At 38.3% G+C, this 14,095-nt stretch overlaps 1 protein-coding gene across 3 annotated transcripts in view; it reads left to right on the top strand.

Annotated features, from left to right (window-relative positions):
- MDM4 (MDM4 regulator of p53) overlaps window positions 1-13,737 on the top strand; it is a 43,396-nt gene extending 29,659 nt beyond the window's left edge. For 2 of the 3 annotated variants that reach the window (XM_019711392.3, XM_074322300.2), the window contains exons 8-11: window positions 1,182-1,342; window positions 2,593-2,742; window positions 4,204-4,284; window positions 7,069-13,737. In XM_019711392.3, coding sequence (XP_019566951.3) covers window positions 1,182-1,342; window positions 2,593-2,742; window positions 4,204-4,284; window positions 7,069-7,641 — 965 coding nt within the window. In that variant the 3' untranslated portion in view covers window positions 7,642-13,737. Of the gene's footprint in view, window positions 1-1,181; window positions 1,343-2,592; window positions 2,743-4,203; window positions 4,285-7,068 lie in introns of those variants that run through there. The other variant, XR_012492925.2, reaches the window with a different exon arrangement.
- Window positions 13,738-14,095: the final 358 nt, after the last annotated feature.

Raw genomic sequence — 14,095 nt, 5'->3', positions numbered from 1 at the left:
GTATTTTCAGAAGGATGTGTAGGGAGAGGACAGCATTTTTATATGTGGAAAGAATGGCCTATTTCCATACCTTCCATGAGAATTTACAGAGCTTGAACAGAGGAAGGTAACTTGAATATCTATCTCAGGAGTTTGGTTTCTGATAATTTCAGCAGTGAGTAACTAAAAAGGAGGTTGAAATTTCCCTGAGCACAGATGGGCAGGAGCAACGTAATTTGTAAGTCGATGGGATCATCTTTTGTTTAGCACATACCCATTTATTGCAGAATTTTTTTCAGCCATATGTACCTCAGCACATTTAAACATCCATGGTTGTCATCGTATGTCTAGTGCATTAGGAGAAAACGTAGAGGAGAATGAGAAAGTAGGAAAAGAATAAAGCACAACAAAAAATTACATGATGGGAAAGAAAGAAAAGAATTTCATGCATTAGCAACAAACTTTAGGTTAGGAAGCACCTTGAATGTCATTTAGATGTATGACACAAGATCTTTTACCTGGAATATGTGGGTCCTTAATGTGTTTTGGATTTGCAGTATTTTTGGATTTATTATTGTATAGCTATTTTAACTCTAAAAGGGCCCATTGATCCAGAAGGGACATATGTATATATTTGGACAACCTAGAGTTCAGCATTTTATAGTGGTTATTACCTATCAAACATGAATTCCTGAGAAATGTCCCAAAATATATGGTGCCAATGAGCCTGCCTTGACAACCTTGTGATTGCGTGTGTCATGGTCTATACCCCCTTGCATCTATTCCAAGGTTTGGGCCTCTGTGCTATCGCTGTTTGCAGTTTAATGGATCGAGCCATTTTCAGATACCATGTACTAGAGCAAGTCATTGTTTAGTTATTACATTGGTAGGAATGTTTAAAATGACAGTAAGTGATCATTTAGAAATCCTTTTAGAACAATGCCATTGTTTGGAGGCTTTCAGAGTTTAGATTTCTTGATAAATGATTATCTACTTCTAGTGACATTACTTGCTAATGAAGCCTAAACAGGGGAAGAGATTTGGGCTCTGCAACTGAGACAGGTATTTGATTTCTGATTCTTTCTTACTGGGAGTAGGAATTTCTTTTTACCTATATTATAAAGAGATTGTAAGTATTATAAAGAGAGTCTTAATTCTTAAGGGTTGTATACATAGTTATCCTTTTCATTTGACTTCTGTAGATGAAGACTTGATAGAAAATTTAACCCAAGATGAGACATCTAGGCTGGACCTCGGGCTTGAGGAGTGGGATGTAGCCGGCCTGCCTTGGTGGTTTTTAGGAAACTTGAGAAACAATTATACACCTAGAAGTAATGGCTCAACTGATTTACAGACAAATCGGGTAAATTTCATGTTTGAAGAGAAACTTCTTTTTTTTCCTTTTGAAAAGAGTAGCACTCTTCGTTACTCTTGACCACACATTGCATTCTCTACGAATTCTCGTACATTGCTATGACTTTAAGTGCCATTTGTATGCATATGATGCCCAAATCTCTATCTTCAGCTCTGACCTTGCCCCTAAATGCCCAACTTCCATATCTCGCTGCCTGCTCAACACCTCTACTTAGATGATCTGATATTTAACAGGTTCGAAACAACTTTTTTTTTTAACCAAACACTTTTATCTAGTCTTTCCTTTTTCATAAGTCTATCTTCTACCCAGTTATTCCAGCTGAATATCAAGGGATATGGTTGATTTCTTTCTCTGTCATTTGCCACATTCAGGTTATCAGCTGATTACCTGATATCCAAAACCAAAATCTAACCAACCACTTTTTATTACTTCCACTGTCTCATCATTCTGCTCCTTTATTTTCCTTTATATTCTCCATTGTACTTCTCACTTGGTAAAATGATTATATTTTGGTTATGTTTATTGACTATTTAATCCCACTGAAACGTAAGTCCAGGGCTTTTGTATTATTAACCACTCCATATTCTATTGCTTAGTACCTGCAACAGTATCTGACACATAAGTATTCTGTAAGTACTTGTTCAGTAAATGAAGAGAGATATAATGGCAAAATAGTAAGTTGTCTCTTAACAAATATTATAGAAAAACATGTCATAAAATGTCCATAGTTGAATGTAGAAAGAAAGAATTCAGAAAGAGGAGAGGTTTGGGTTACAGTCAATATTTCTCTCATTTCTTCAATAAACATCATTGACCATTAAAGGAGAAATACAACACAGTAGAGTGTTTTCTAGGTTTGCAGAGTGCCAATTGTTGAATATAAAGAATTATTCTACTTAATTGAGCAGCTATGAGTCTGTAGCTTTTAAGCTCTTCAGTACTGTTCCTTAGATGTTACACCTGATTTACTGTTAAAATAGAAAATTTCTCACCAGGCACCCTTACATCCATCCATTTCCTTTTACATAGTAGGTGCCAAATAGACATCTGTTAGGTCTATTAGATGTTAGATGTCTGTAGGTGCTAACAGACATCTGTTGATGAATAGATGTCCATTGGAGAAAGGCTTGGTGTTTTTTGGAGATATGTGAGGACATTGAGTTTTGGGTTCATTTATGTTGGTTCAACATCTGATAAGCCTCTGACTACAAAAACTCATGTTTGTTTTTTTCTGTTAGGATATGGGTACTGCCATTGTTTCAGATACGACAGATGACGTGTGGTTTTTGAATGAGCCAATATCAGAGCAGTTTGGTGTTGGAATAAAAGTTGAAGCTACTGATACTGAACAAACAAGTGAAGAAGTAGGGAAAGTGAGAGACAAAATGGTATGTTGTGGAAATATTTCGCATTGATTGTGTTTATGTGTGCATGGTATAATTTGTGCAGCTCTAATGACCTGACCTATACTATATACCTCTTTGTACAACAGTGACTCATATAATCACCCCTCTTTTGCTTTTTCATGTTTCTCTATATCTAATTTTAAGATTCACACTAAGTTAACCAAGGCTGCCTCAAAAATAGGATAGAACTTCATGGGTAAAGCTCCTTCTTTGTTAGAAGCGGTAAACTCCCCTTTTCCTGCTTACCTAGTCTCTCACTATCACTGCAGAGTTTTTTGTTCTGGAGTCTTTGCTTTGCTAGCAAGGCAAAGTTCTAAATAGATGCAACAGCCTGTAGGGAAAAAAATCCTTATTTCTTGGACATCTCAATAGCTTTCATAACTACTTTATACTTAAACGGAAATAGATGAAGTCTTCTTACATATTACAGAGTTTCAATATGGGGGAAAAAGAGAGAATTCAATACACATGGTGTGACCATATCAAGATGAAGAGTTGTACAAGCATGTGCTCAACTTTCAAAAGAAATTGGGCGGCAGATCCAGTACCTGATATGGACAAGATTCTCAGAAAATAGCCACTGAATAAATATAGCAAAAAAAAAAAAGAGAGAGAGACTTAAATGGGGCTATCCTTTCAATTTAGGGGGTTTTCATAGTAATTTGCATTCCCGAAGGATATCCTAGTATGTTTGTGGTAGGCAGATACATGCTTGGGTTCTGCTAGACTAATTTCATGGGTAGCATGAGAAGAGAATGCAGGTGGCTAGAATGAAGACAAAGGTGACATTTGGAAACCTCTACAGAAAGATGAGACTTAAAATACGTGAATTTTTGTGAGAAAGTTGCTAAACAGAGGCTCATAATTGTAGTATAGTGTTTTTATTCCATTCACTGTGTCAGAAAACTAGGGCTTTAATTTTTAGAATTTCAAGTTCTAAATTTTAAAATTTAAAAGACACATCCCACATTTCTTTTTGTTTTCCTGGTCTGTGGGCATGTTGTAGGAAACCCAGTGTGTCACATTAACTAGTTGTGCTTTTGAATTTGAAGTAAAAATTTAAAATACTTTGTTTTCATGCTTCACATCTAAGTTCCTTATTTTATATAGTGCTTTTATAATGCCTACCTGGATACCAAAGATAAATTTCCACATTTAATAATTTGTAGCTTTTCTACTTTGATATTGTTTATTTTCTTTACAGTAATAAGCTTGAGGACCTTCTCCCTTCTGAATGCAGAAGATATTTGGTAACCCTCTGGTGTTACATGTGTATAGAATCATGTTTTTGGTCTCGTATTTAAGTTACCTCCTTTTTAAGTGGTAGTGATGGGCGTAGAATGTAAGTTTTAAATTGAAGTTCTTTTGTCTCTTCTACTCTCAGGTAATAACCTCATGTGAAATAAGTAAACCTTACTAAATGAGATGTCTTTGCTGTCACAGGTGATTGAAGCAGGAAAAAATGATGACCTTGAGGACTCTAAGTCCATATGTGATGATACTGATGTAGAGGTTGCCTCTGAGGTATGAATTTCTAGTCAGAGTTGTTTTGCACCACCCATTTCTTCAGATGTTCATGTTGCAGCAGTTCACTTGTGGTGAAGAATGCCATTTCCCCCATTTTTTATCTACCTTTCCTGAGTGTTAATAGATGTTGGCTTCTTTACATTTTGTTAGAGGTTTTTACTGGAATTTCAGAAGAGGAGAGGAGTTTACCTAATCCTCTTCTTACCTTGAAAAGGGATGACTTAAATGCCTCTGTGTATTTTTCTCCCTGCTATCGAAACTCTTTGGACACGATACAGTGGGTATACAGTTATTCGGAACAGTCCTATACTACTTGTGGGGACAGAGCCCCAGAAAGTAGTTTCCAGGCTCTCGGCCTCACATAGACAGGTGCTGGCTCAGGTAGTAAATGGTCATCAACTGTGATTGCATGGCCATCAGCTGTGGCTACTTGGCCGTCAGCTGTAACCAGTGAGCCATTGGCCACTAATATAACTGCTGTGGCTACACTAGCAGAAAGAGAGAAAAGAATGGGGGCTAGCAAGAAGATGGCGGCTGGGCTGGCAAGTGTGGATGGCGGTTTGCGGACAGTGTGGATCCAGCCTCCATTGAGAGTATAGTGCCACCAGAGAGAATATAGTGGTATGACTCCCCTACCTATGGCTCCGTGGGTGTTCCTTTTTGGCCTCACCATATCCTGCATTCTTATGTGGGGAGCGGGAGCAGAGACCCCTCAGGCCTCCCTGCACGACAAATGGCGCAGCGAGCAGGGTCTCCCGCACGACACTACTCTTCCCACTAAACACCTCTCTGTAATGCCAGTGAGACCTATAAGCTATCTAAAATTCTTTGCCAAGTGTAAAAATATTTGCAATACTTTCTTAAAAAGAAACAAATGGAAACTGGCTTAATTTCTACACAGGTTTATATTAATGGAGGGCTTTTAGTGTTAAGCTGTTAGGTAATAGGTGTGGAATTGTCACCAATTGACAACTCAGGTTTAGACGCAAATCTGTTCCTTGGTTTTCTATTTTCATACCAGTTCCCTATTTTCCTTTTAGTACTTATTTCCCTTAGCTAACTCACTGTGGGAAAAAGGGTGAGGAAAGGAGAAGAAGGGGATTTTACACTTTGCTGCTTGGGTTGTCTCTGGTGCTGTTCCCCGCTACTTCTACCTCCCACTGTTGACCATTATGTCATTCATTGCAGGTTACCTGTCTGTCCATAGCTAAGTAATAAATGTGCAATATACTGGTCTATTAAGTGTTCTTGACCATAATATAAATAGCAAAGGTGAATGTTTCCGTCTTCATCAGACTTTGGTGGCTACTTGGGCTCAGAAAACCTGTTAAGCAAATAGACTGTATTTCATCAAAGATGCCATTGAATTTAATAAGCCCTCTTGTTTTATGTACTACGAGAAAAGAAGAAGTGATGCCAATTAGGCGGTGACACACCGTCAGTTACGAATTCCAGATCTTTATGAAGTTCCTCTGAGTGTTTGTGTAGCGTTTCAGATGTGATCTGAGGGTCTTCACCTGGTAAGAGAAGACGTTTTGAGGCTCCCTGGAGAACGTCCCAGTTTAACAAATGGTTGTCTCCCTGCCTCTTGGAATAGGCAATTGAGTTATGACTTCTAAACTGAAGTGCTTGGCCTTCATTCTGAAAGTAATCAAGTCAGCCTGTGTCAAATCATTGATCCTGTCAAAGCCAGGCAGTTATCCACATTAAATACCCTTGAGTTGTTCCAGGTAGTTACCTTTGAATTAAGCAAGGCTCTAATATCTCTTAATTTGAATATGGAGAAGTAGGTAGGAAAAAATTACTTGGCATTCGAGGACAAGAACATTCATTTTTCAGAGGGTGTGATTTAGGCATACCTATGTCCTGAGAGCAGTGAAAGAGCACGCATAAATTAGTAGTTTTCTCCCCCCCCTTCTTCCGCCTCCCCCCCACTTCTTCTGCCTCCCCCCACACCCCCTCCAGTTCAAGCCGTTTCTCAGTCTCGTTGTGTAGGACACAGCTCCCTGGCCCATGCTGGTATTATGAGCCTTGCGCTCCCCCGGCTGAGGCAGGTTGCCAGTCATCAGTCCCACTCACGCTGGCTGCCGGTCACTCACGCTGGCCACCAGTCACGCTGGCCACCAGCCGCTCGTGGCAGCAAACGGTAGCCCATGGCTGCCCACAGCTGCCCACGGCTGCCCACAGCAGCTCAGCTCCTGGGAGATTCATAATCTTAGCTGTAGAGGGCGCAGCTCACTGGCCCATGTGGGAATCAAACTGGCAACCTCGGAGTCAGCACAGCGCTCCAACCACCTGAGCCACGGGGTCGGCCCAAATTAGTAGTTTTCAAATCTCATAATTGTAGCTTCTTTTTTGCCCAATTTTATAACATTTCTTAATTAGTAGGAAGGAACGACAGTATTATCTCTTCTTCATTCTTTAGTCTCTTATTCAATATAGGAGTAAGTTGTACAAAGAAATGACCTAAAAAGAAGGCAATGGGGAAAAGCAAACAATGTAAATTCCACTCCTACTGGATAGAAAGCCAAAATAATTACTTTCTTTAAGATAGCTATGTCAAATTTTGGCTTAAAATGGCAGTTGTGTCACTGTCATTATAAAACTTCTGAGGAGTTTCTAGACATAGAGCTGTAGAAATTGTTTCAGTTCTAGGCTAGCCCACTGGTGTAGAATGTCTGGGCTCTTACTGGCTAGTGAGATAATGCGAATTTGACCGACCCTCCCCTTTTCTCAGCATCATGTTCACTGAAAATTAATTGGCTGCACTTGTCTTTGTAGGATGAGTGGCAGTGTACTGAGTGCAAGAAATTTAACTCTCCAAGCAAGCGGTACTGTTTTCGATGCTGGGCCTTGAGGAAGGATTGGTATTCGGATTGTTCTAAGTTAACCCACTCTCTTTCCACGTCTGACATCACTGCTGTACCCGAAGAGAAGGCAGGTGAAGGAGTTGATGTTCCCGATTGCCGGAGAACCGTGTCCGCCCCAGTTGTTAGGCCTAAAGACGTGTACAGAAGGGAAGAAAACGCAAAACTCTTTGATCCCTGCAATTCAATGGAGTTCTTGGATTTGGCTCACAGCTCTGAAAGCCAGGAGACCATCTCAAGCATGGGAGAACAATCACCTGATCTTTTAAAACAGAGAACAGTTATAGAAAACATGGAGGATTGCCGGAATCTCTTGAAGCCATGCAGTCTATGTGAGAAAAGACCACGAGACGGAAACATTATTCATGGGAGGACAAGCCATCTTGTCACTTGTTTTCACTGTGCCAGAAGATTAAAGAAGACTGGGGCTTCATGCCCTATTTGCAAGAAAGAGATTCAGCTGGTTATTAGGGTTTTTATAGCATAGCTGAATCAGTGAATGACAGAAATATTAACAGGACCAGGTCACATAGCAAAACTTAAATATTGAGCATCTCCACTCAGTGTGCCCCATTGTATCTGTTCATTTGTTCATATAAACATCTGTGTTACAGGGCATTTTGCTTCTAAAGTTACATGGACATTGAGAATGAGTTCTTTAGAACTAGACTATTAATTTGGGAATTCCATTAACTTACGCTAATGACTTCATTCTCTTCAAAGATAAGGATCTGGGAGGGAGCAACTACCAGACAAACAAAATATAGGATCATTTACGTAACCAAATGACTTGAAGATTAATCCTTTCTTTAGTTAATTTTATTCTCTAATTTTCTGTTAGGGAAAGTTCTCTTTTATTTTTATTTATTTTTAAAAGATTTTTATTAAAATATATCTAACATATACTATTATATTAGTTTCAGGTGTACACCATAGTTATTCAACATTTTATAGACCTAAAGATGCGATCACCACAAGAAGTCCAGCAACCATCTAACACCGTATCATGCTATCACAATATTATTGACTGTATTCCCTATGTTACACATTACATCAGGTGTATAGCATAGTGGTTATGTATTTATATAATTTAAGAAGTGATTCCCCCTAATTAGTCTTTTTTAAAATTTTAATTAAAGAAATTTTTTTTTTTATATTGGGGAACAGTGTGTTTCTCCAGGGCCCATCAGCTCCAAGTTATGTCCCTCAATCCGATCTTGGAGGGCACAACCCACTGGCCCATGAAGGAATCGAACTGGCAACCCTGTGGTTCAGAGCTCGCGCTCCAACCAACTGAGCCATCCAGCTGCCCCCAGTCTTCTTTATTTTTAATTCAATTACAGTTGATAGTCAATATTAGTTTCAGGTATACAGCGTAATGGTTAGATATTTATATAACTTATGAAGTGATTCCCCTGTTAAGTCTAGTTATTGATCCTGACACCATATATACAGAGGGTGCCAAAAAAATGTATACATATTTTAAGAAAGGGAAACTGTGTTAAAATTGTAATAATATATATCAATAACAAAAAATGAATACAAGTCACATTTGACTTCTGCAGTTACAGGAGGTGCTCAAAGTGGTTACCATCAGCGTCCAGATACTTCTGATTACAGCGAACTACTGCTTGAGCAATGTTGACCAAAGTGTCTACTTGTGTACATTTTTTTTGCATCCCCAGTGGTTATTAAAATATTGACTATATTCCTTATGCTGTACTTCCTGTTGGGGAATGTTCTTAGACATCAAAACCAAGGTGGCTTAGAAAAATATTAAAGCTAACAATTGAAAAACAAATAATTTGAGTAGTTATGTAGTGTTATAGATCACTTTATGTTTTAACCAGGCTGCGAGATTTTTTTCTTCCCTGTATGCCTAGAATAGTGGTATCAATCATTTCTGCTAATAGACCCCTAAGAGAATTTTGAGTGTATATAATCTTTTGCACATTTTAAAAATTGAGGTATAGTTAGAAAGTAATAAAGTATTCCCTTCTGATGAATTGTAGGCATCTCAGTAACCACCCAAAACAAGCTTATAGAAGAATATTTCTGTACCTGAGAATATTCCCTTGTGTCCTTTCCAGGTAGTGCCTCCATCATTTCTTGGCTCTCACCCTAGATTAATTTTACTTTTGCACATGTTTAATTTGACATCTAAATTTTTAAAATAAATTTAAGTACTTGCAGAAGATGTACTATCCAATATATTGTGTATGTGCTTTAAAAATAATTTTTATCAAAGCCTTGGAGCTGCAGATTTAGCTGATTAAATTTATAGAAAATGTCCTATCATATAAACTGGCAAAGCTTGTTCTCATAAAATTAATTAGTCAAATCAGACATTCAGTCAAAAAAATGACTGTTTTTAAAAAAAATTTTTTGACTTTATTTTTAATTCAAATAAATGTATTAACATATATCTCTAGTAGAACCTTCTCAGTTCTAAAAATTACAAGGCACAGACTTTTTAACCAAAGCCTCTTTCTTTGCTTTACTCTGTCCTCATCTTTTGAGAGAGTTGTCTGTTTTGTGGGTGTTTTTTTGTCCTTTTGTTTGCCTCTGTTTTTTTTACACTGTGAGGCAGTGCCCCAAAGTAAGATTTTAGATGCTTGATAGGCAATCTTTCTTTTGAAAATAGGGAGTATGGCAGTTGTGAAAATGAAAGTAATTGAAGAGAAATGTTAGATCTGAATAGGCTTTATCTGAGCACATCAATCTTTGGATAATACATACAGAAATTGAAGACCTTTAGATTGATTTCCTTATAGATATCCGTCTGAATCTTGTTGAATGCTCTGGGGTATGAATATGTCATTTTGAAGAACAAGGTCCTAGAATTATCAAGTTTAAGGATTAAGAATCACTTCCATTGCTTGTTAAAAAAGCCCAACTCAATCCCCACCCCCCCACTCACCCCCTCTCATCCCCTCCAACCTTGAGATCTGGGCTAGGGGTTTCCATTTGAACAAGTGGTCCTGATGCTGGTGGTCCACGGACCTTATTTTCAAAAGCCTTGCCCTTGAAGGAAGGTTTTTTTCAGGTACTGGAAGTTGAGAGAACAAGATCCTTTTATTTAGTATCATATTTAATTTCTAGAGATTAAGTTTTGTTAAAGTTACTGAGTTTTAAAACTAGAATGCACTCATGTACTTTTATTTTGTACATGAGGCTAAAAGATGAAATGACTGCTGAAAGTCGTGGCTAGTGATAGAGTTAGTACTAGAATCCAAATCTTAAACCATACTTGCTTCTCTCATTATTTGTTAGATATTTAAATGGTGGTGCTTGTTGAATTTGGAACAACTTAATAAGCTTAAAATATTGGAGAATATGACTTGGCAGCCAAAATAGGACTTCAGAATAGCAACTTTTAACACTTTCTCCCAAAAGAGAAAAGGCCCAGTAAATGTCAGGCTTATATATAATCATACATTACTCCTCCCACTGGGAGGACAAGTAAAGGTGGCAGAGGAACCGGAAGCATTTTCTCCCAGTGTTGTTCATTAGTGGAGAAAGCGGCTCCAATCTCTGGCTCTATAGGTAGAAGGGACAAGGTAGTCCCCCCAATAAGAACCAGTCCTTTGAGTTCAGTGTTTTGTTAGGCTATGGTAAATGCTCTAAAACTTCAGAACAGTTTTACTTTCTTCCCTTTCCCCCCTAGTACTCTCTTCATATTAGCTTGACGGCCCTCAGTTTTGTTTTTTTGCCAGCGATAAAGGAGAGGCAGGGAGAGTGGGGGATCTGCACTAGTATCCTATGACTCATAAAATTGCAGGTTGCAGTGTTTTAGAAAATGTAAATTTAAACGTTCTTAAAATTTGCTTTGTAGATAGCTGATACTACACAGAATCCTCTTATGTTAATCAGCTTTCCTCCTTTCCCCCTTTGTTCACCTGGGTTTTTCACTGTTTGCATTAGCCAGCGGTAAGTTCTTCAATTAGAAGTTCCTGTTGTGTGAGCTGAAAATATAATAAACCTACACTTGGTTAACTGTACCTCTATCAAGAACCTTTTGAATGACTGGAAATTTTATAGAGAAGTGTATTTGCAGGAAGAGTTGGTCAGTATTTCTTGGTAGCTTCTCCTGCAGATGGTTTTCCTTCATCCAGGGTCCTTATTTAATGTCTTCTGGGAGCATAGCACAGGAAGTAGAATTACTCATTTCTTGGGGGTAGAATGGGTCAAGGATCCTAAAAAGGGTCAAACAGTGCTGTCAGCAATTACTTTTTCCCCCCCTTCTTCCGCCTCCCCTCCCCACTCCAGTTCAAACCGTTGTTTCTGTCTAGTTGTGTAGGACCCTGGCCCATGCCGGTGTTCTTACGAGCCTTGCGCTCCAGGTGGTCGTAGGTTGGCCTGCGGCAGCACACAGCAACCCACACCACGGCAGCGCAGCTCCAGGGAGAGCTGTTGTTCACAGTCTTAGCTGTAGAGGGCGCAGCTCCCTGGCCCATGTGGGGATCGAACTGGTGACCTCGGCGTTAGGAGCCTGACACTCCAACCACCTGAGCCACCAGGCTGGCCTGCAATTCTTTACCTGTAGGAAACTTGAAATCATCTTGGTAGTTTTAGATTTCGTTCTTTTTTCAGTGCGACTGCGGTACAGATGTATTTACCTCACTGCCACTAAAAGCAAGGCATGATTTGTATGAAAAGTCTTCATAGTTTACTACTATAAGATAAAGAAACTTTTGAGCTCCAAACACTACCATTTATCTTTTAGTTGTACTTAGAGTGACCATATGCTCTCGTGCTGGTTTACCCATTTTTCAGCATCCTGTCTGGTTTGTCTCCGTCTCTCCCGTCACTCTGTTGTCTATTTGGATGTCAAATTGTATCATCTTACTAGTAGGCCATTGAAATCTGACTGTGAGGAAAGGATTTGTTAAAGTAGGTGTCAGTGGAGTTTATTGTTTCTGCTGCCTCACACCATTGACTTGTGATTAATGGAATCATCCCACATTAGCATCTGATTTCTTACTTTAGTTGTCATTTAAATTTATATTTATGATCATGTTATTATCCTGGACAGAAAATTCAGAGCAGAAATGACAAATCCTTAGAAAAACAAATTTCTAGATTATAGCAAAAAATGTCTCCCATCTTTTAATATTAACGCACTCTATTTGTACTGTACTTATATTTGGAATACTTTTGTATTTGATACCTAAACAGACTTTATAAAAATCTTAGACCACGCCTTTAAACTGATGTAACTATTTCTCCACAGTCCGTCTGTGGAATATCACAGGTTCCCAATCCTAAGCTTGAACAATGGGTCAGTGTCCAGCCAGGCCAGCCTCCAAACTGCCACGAACTTGTCTCATATAAGATTGAATCACTGCCAAGCATTTGAAATATGCTGTGTTGTGTTTTAATAATAATTTATGTATATTTAGATGTATGTAATGCTTTGTGGACAATATTTTGTTTGTAAGAATTTATTTTCAAAGGTCAGGATCAGTTGTAGCTTTTTAAAAAATGCCAATTCAATGCAATGTTGGCTCCTTTGAAAAGTCATTAATGAGAAATTGATGAATGTTAGATCTTGGGTTCTGCAATGCTATTGTAGTGTTACCTCTTGTTTCTCTTTAGAAAGGAGGAAACTTGTTAACCAGCTATTTCTCCTTTTTTTTTTTTCCACAGAGAGTTATGTGAACTTTAAAAATTACATGGTTTTAGATACTGTGAATTTTGTTTTCTGTTGACTAAGTATTTGCTTAAATTGTTCAGACCCATGACCTAAAGAACTCATTGCTAGTTCTCCCATTCATGGGTGTACGTGATGTGCACACACGATCAAGACTGATCATGCTTTTCTAACAAATGGATGTAGATTAGGAAAATGAGCCAGTTTAGAATCTGTGCTTCAAAGATAAAGGAACCTGCATGTTCTCTCCTGTGCCAAAAATAAAATGTACACTGTTTACAAATGCCTGGAATTTTGCACTGCCGTAGGGTATGCAGAAGTTACTTTTCTGGAATTTCCCATATTTATGATTAGTGTAATTGCAGTTTAGCAAATGAGGAGAAATATTGAGGACCCTAAAGCTAAACTGGAAATGAACATCTGAAGCAGTTCTAGTGGGTCCCCAGACTGAATTTGGGGACGGTTTTCCCAGATTGCTCTGAGATGTCCTTTCTGTCGACAGCTTTCCTTGTTTACCATGCTATGTTTTTCCCTGTATAGAAACCACCAGATCTCTTTTCTGTGGGAGAATGTCCCATAAGCATTTTGAAATCTTTTGATGTAATGAATCCCAAATAATGTTGTTATTGGTGAATGTGGCATTTTTAAAGAAAATATTATAGTAAACCTACACTTGGGTTTACTGTACTTCTATCAAGAGCCTTTTGAATGACTGAAAATGTTAGGGACGTGTATCTGCAGAAAGAGCTAGTCACTGTTTCTTGGAAACTCATCTGAAATCCAAGATTCCGAATCATGTGTTCTTGCCTAGTCTTTATAAGCACCAAGTTAATAGCTCTGTGTCTTTTCGGGGTTTGCACTATGTAATTCTTTTAATACTTGTTGATTGTGTTGTGCTTTGTTGTGTATTAAATATTTTTCATTTTGCCATTTTGTAGTGTCATTATTGGGGATATACATAATTTTGTTTGTGTACAGCAAAATCTCATTTTCTGTTTTTATATACAATCTTTCATCTGATTTGTGGATGAAGAGAGTAACTTTTGCCCTAGAAATTATTGTACTCAAAATCAACAGCAACTTTTCATATTTCCCCCAGTTACCTATAGAGTAATTGTATTTCATTTTTAGGTTCCTAATCCTGAAGGAAACCTCTAAGTTTTGCAGAGTATTTTTTTAACATTGAGCTAATTAGACAGCTGTGAAGTTTTTTCCCCCACCAGGGTCCTTGAGACTTAGAGAATATTTAGTACCTGCATGCTTAGACTGATTTAAGGCAAGCCCTTTC

Source organism: Rhinolophus sinicus, chromosome 11, assembly GCF_057876585.1.
Source record: "Rhinolophus sinicus isolate RSI-liver-muscle chromosome 11, RSI-T2T, whole genome shotgun sequence".
Taxonomy (NCBI): domain Eukaryota; kingdom Metazoa; phylum Chordata; class Mammalia; order Chiroptera; family Rhinolophidae; genus Rhinolophus; species Rhinolophus sinicus.
Note: the sequence above shows the minus strand (reverse complement) of the source record. Positions and strands in the feature narration are given on the sequence as shown.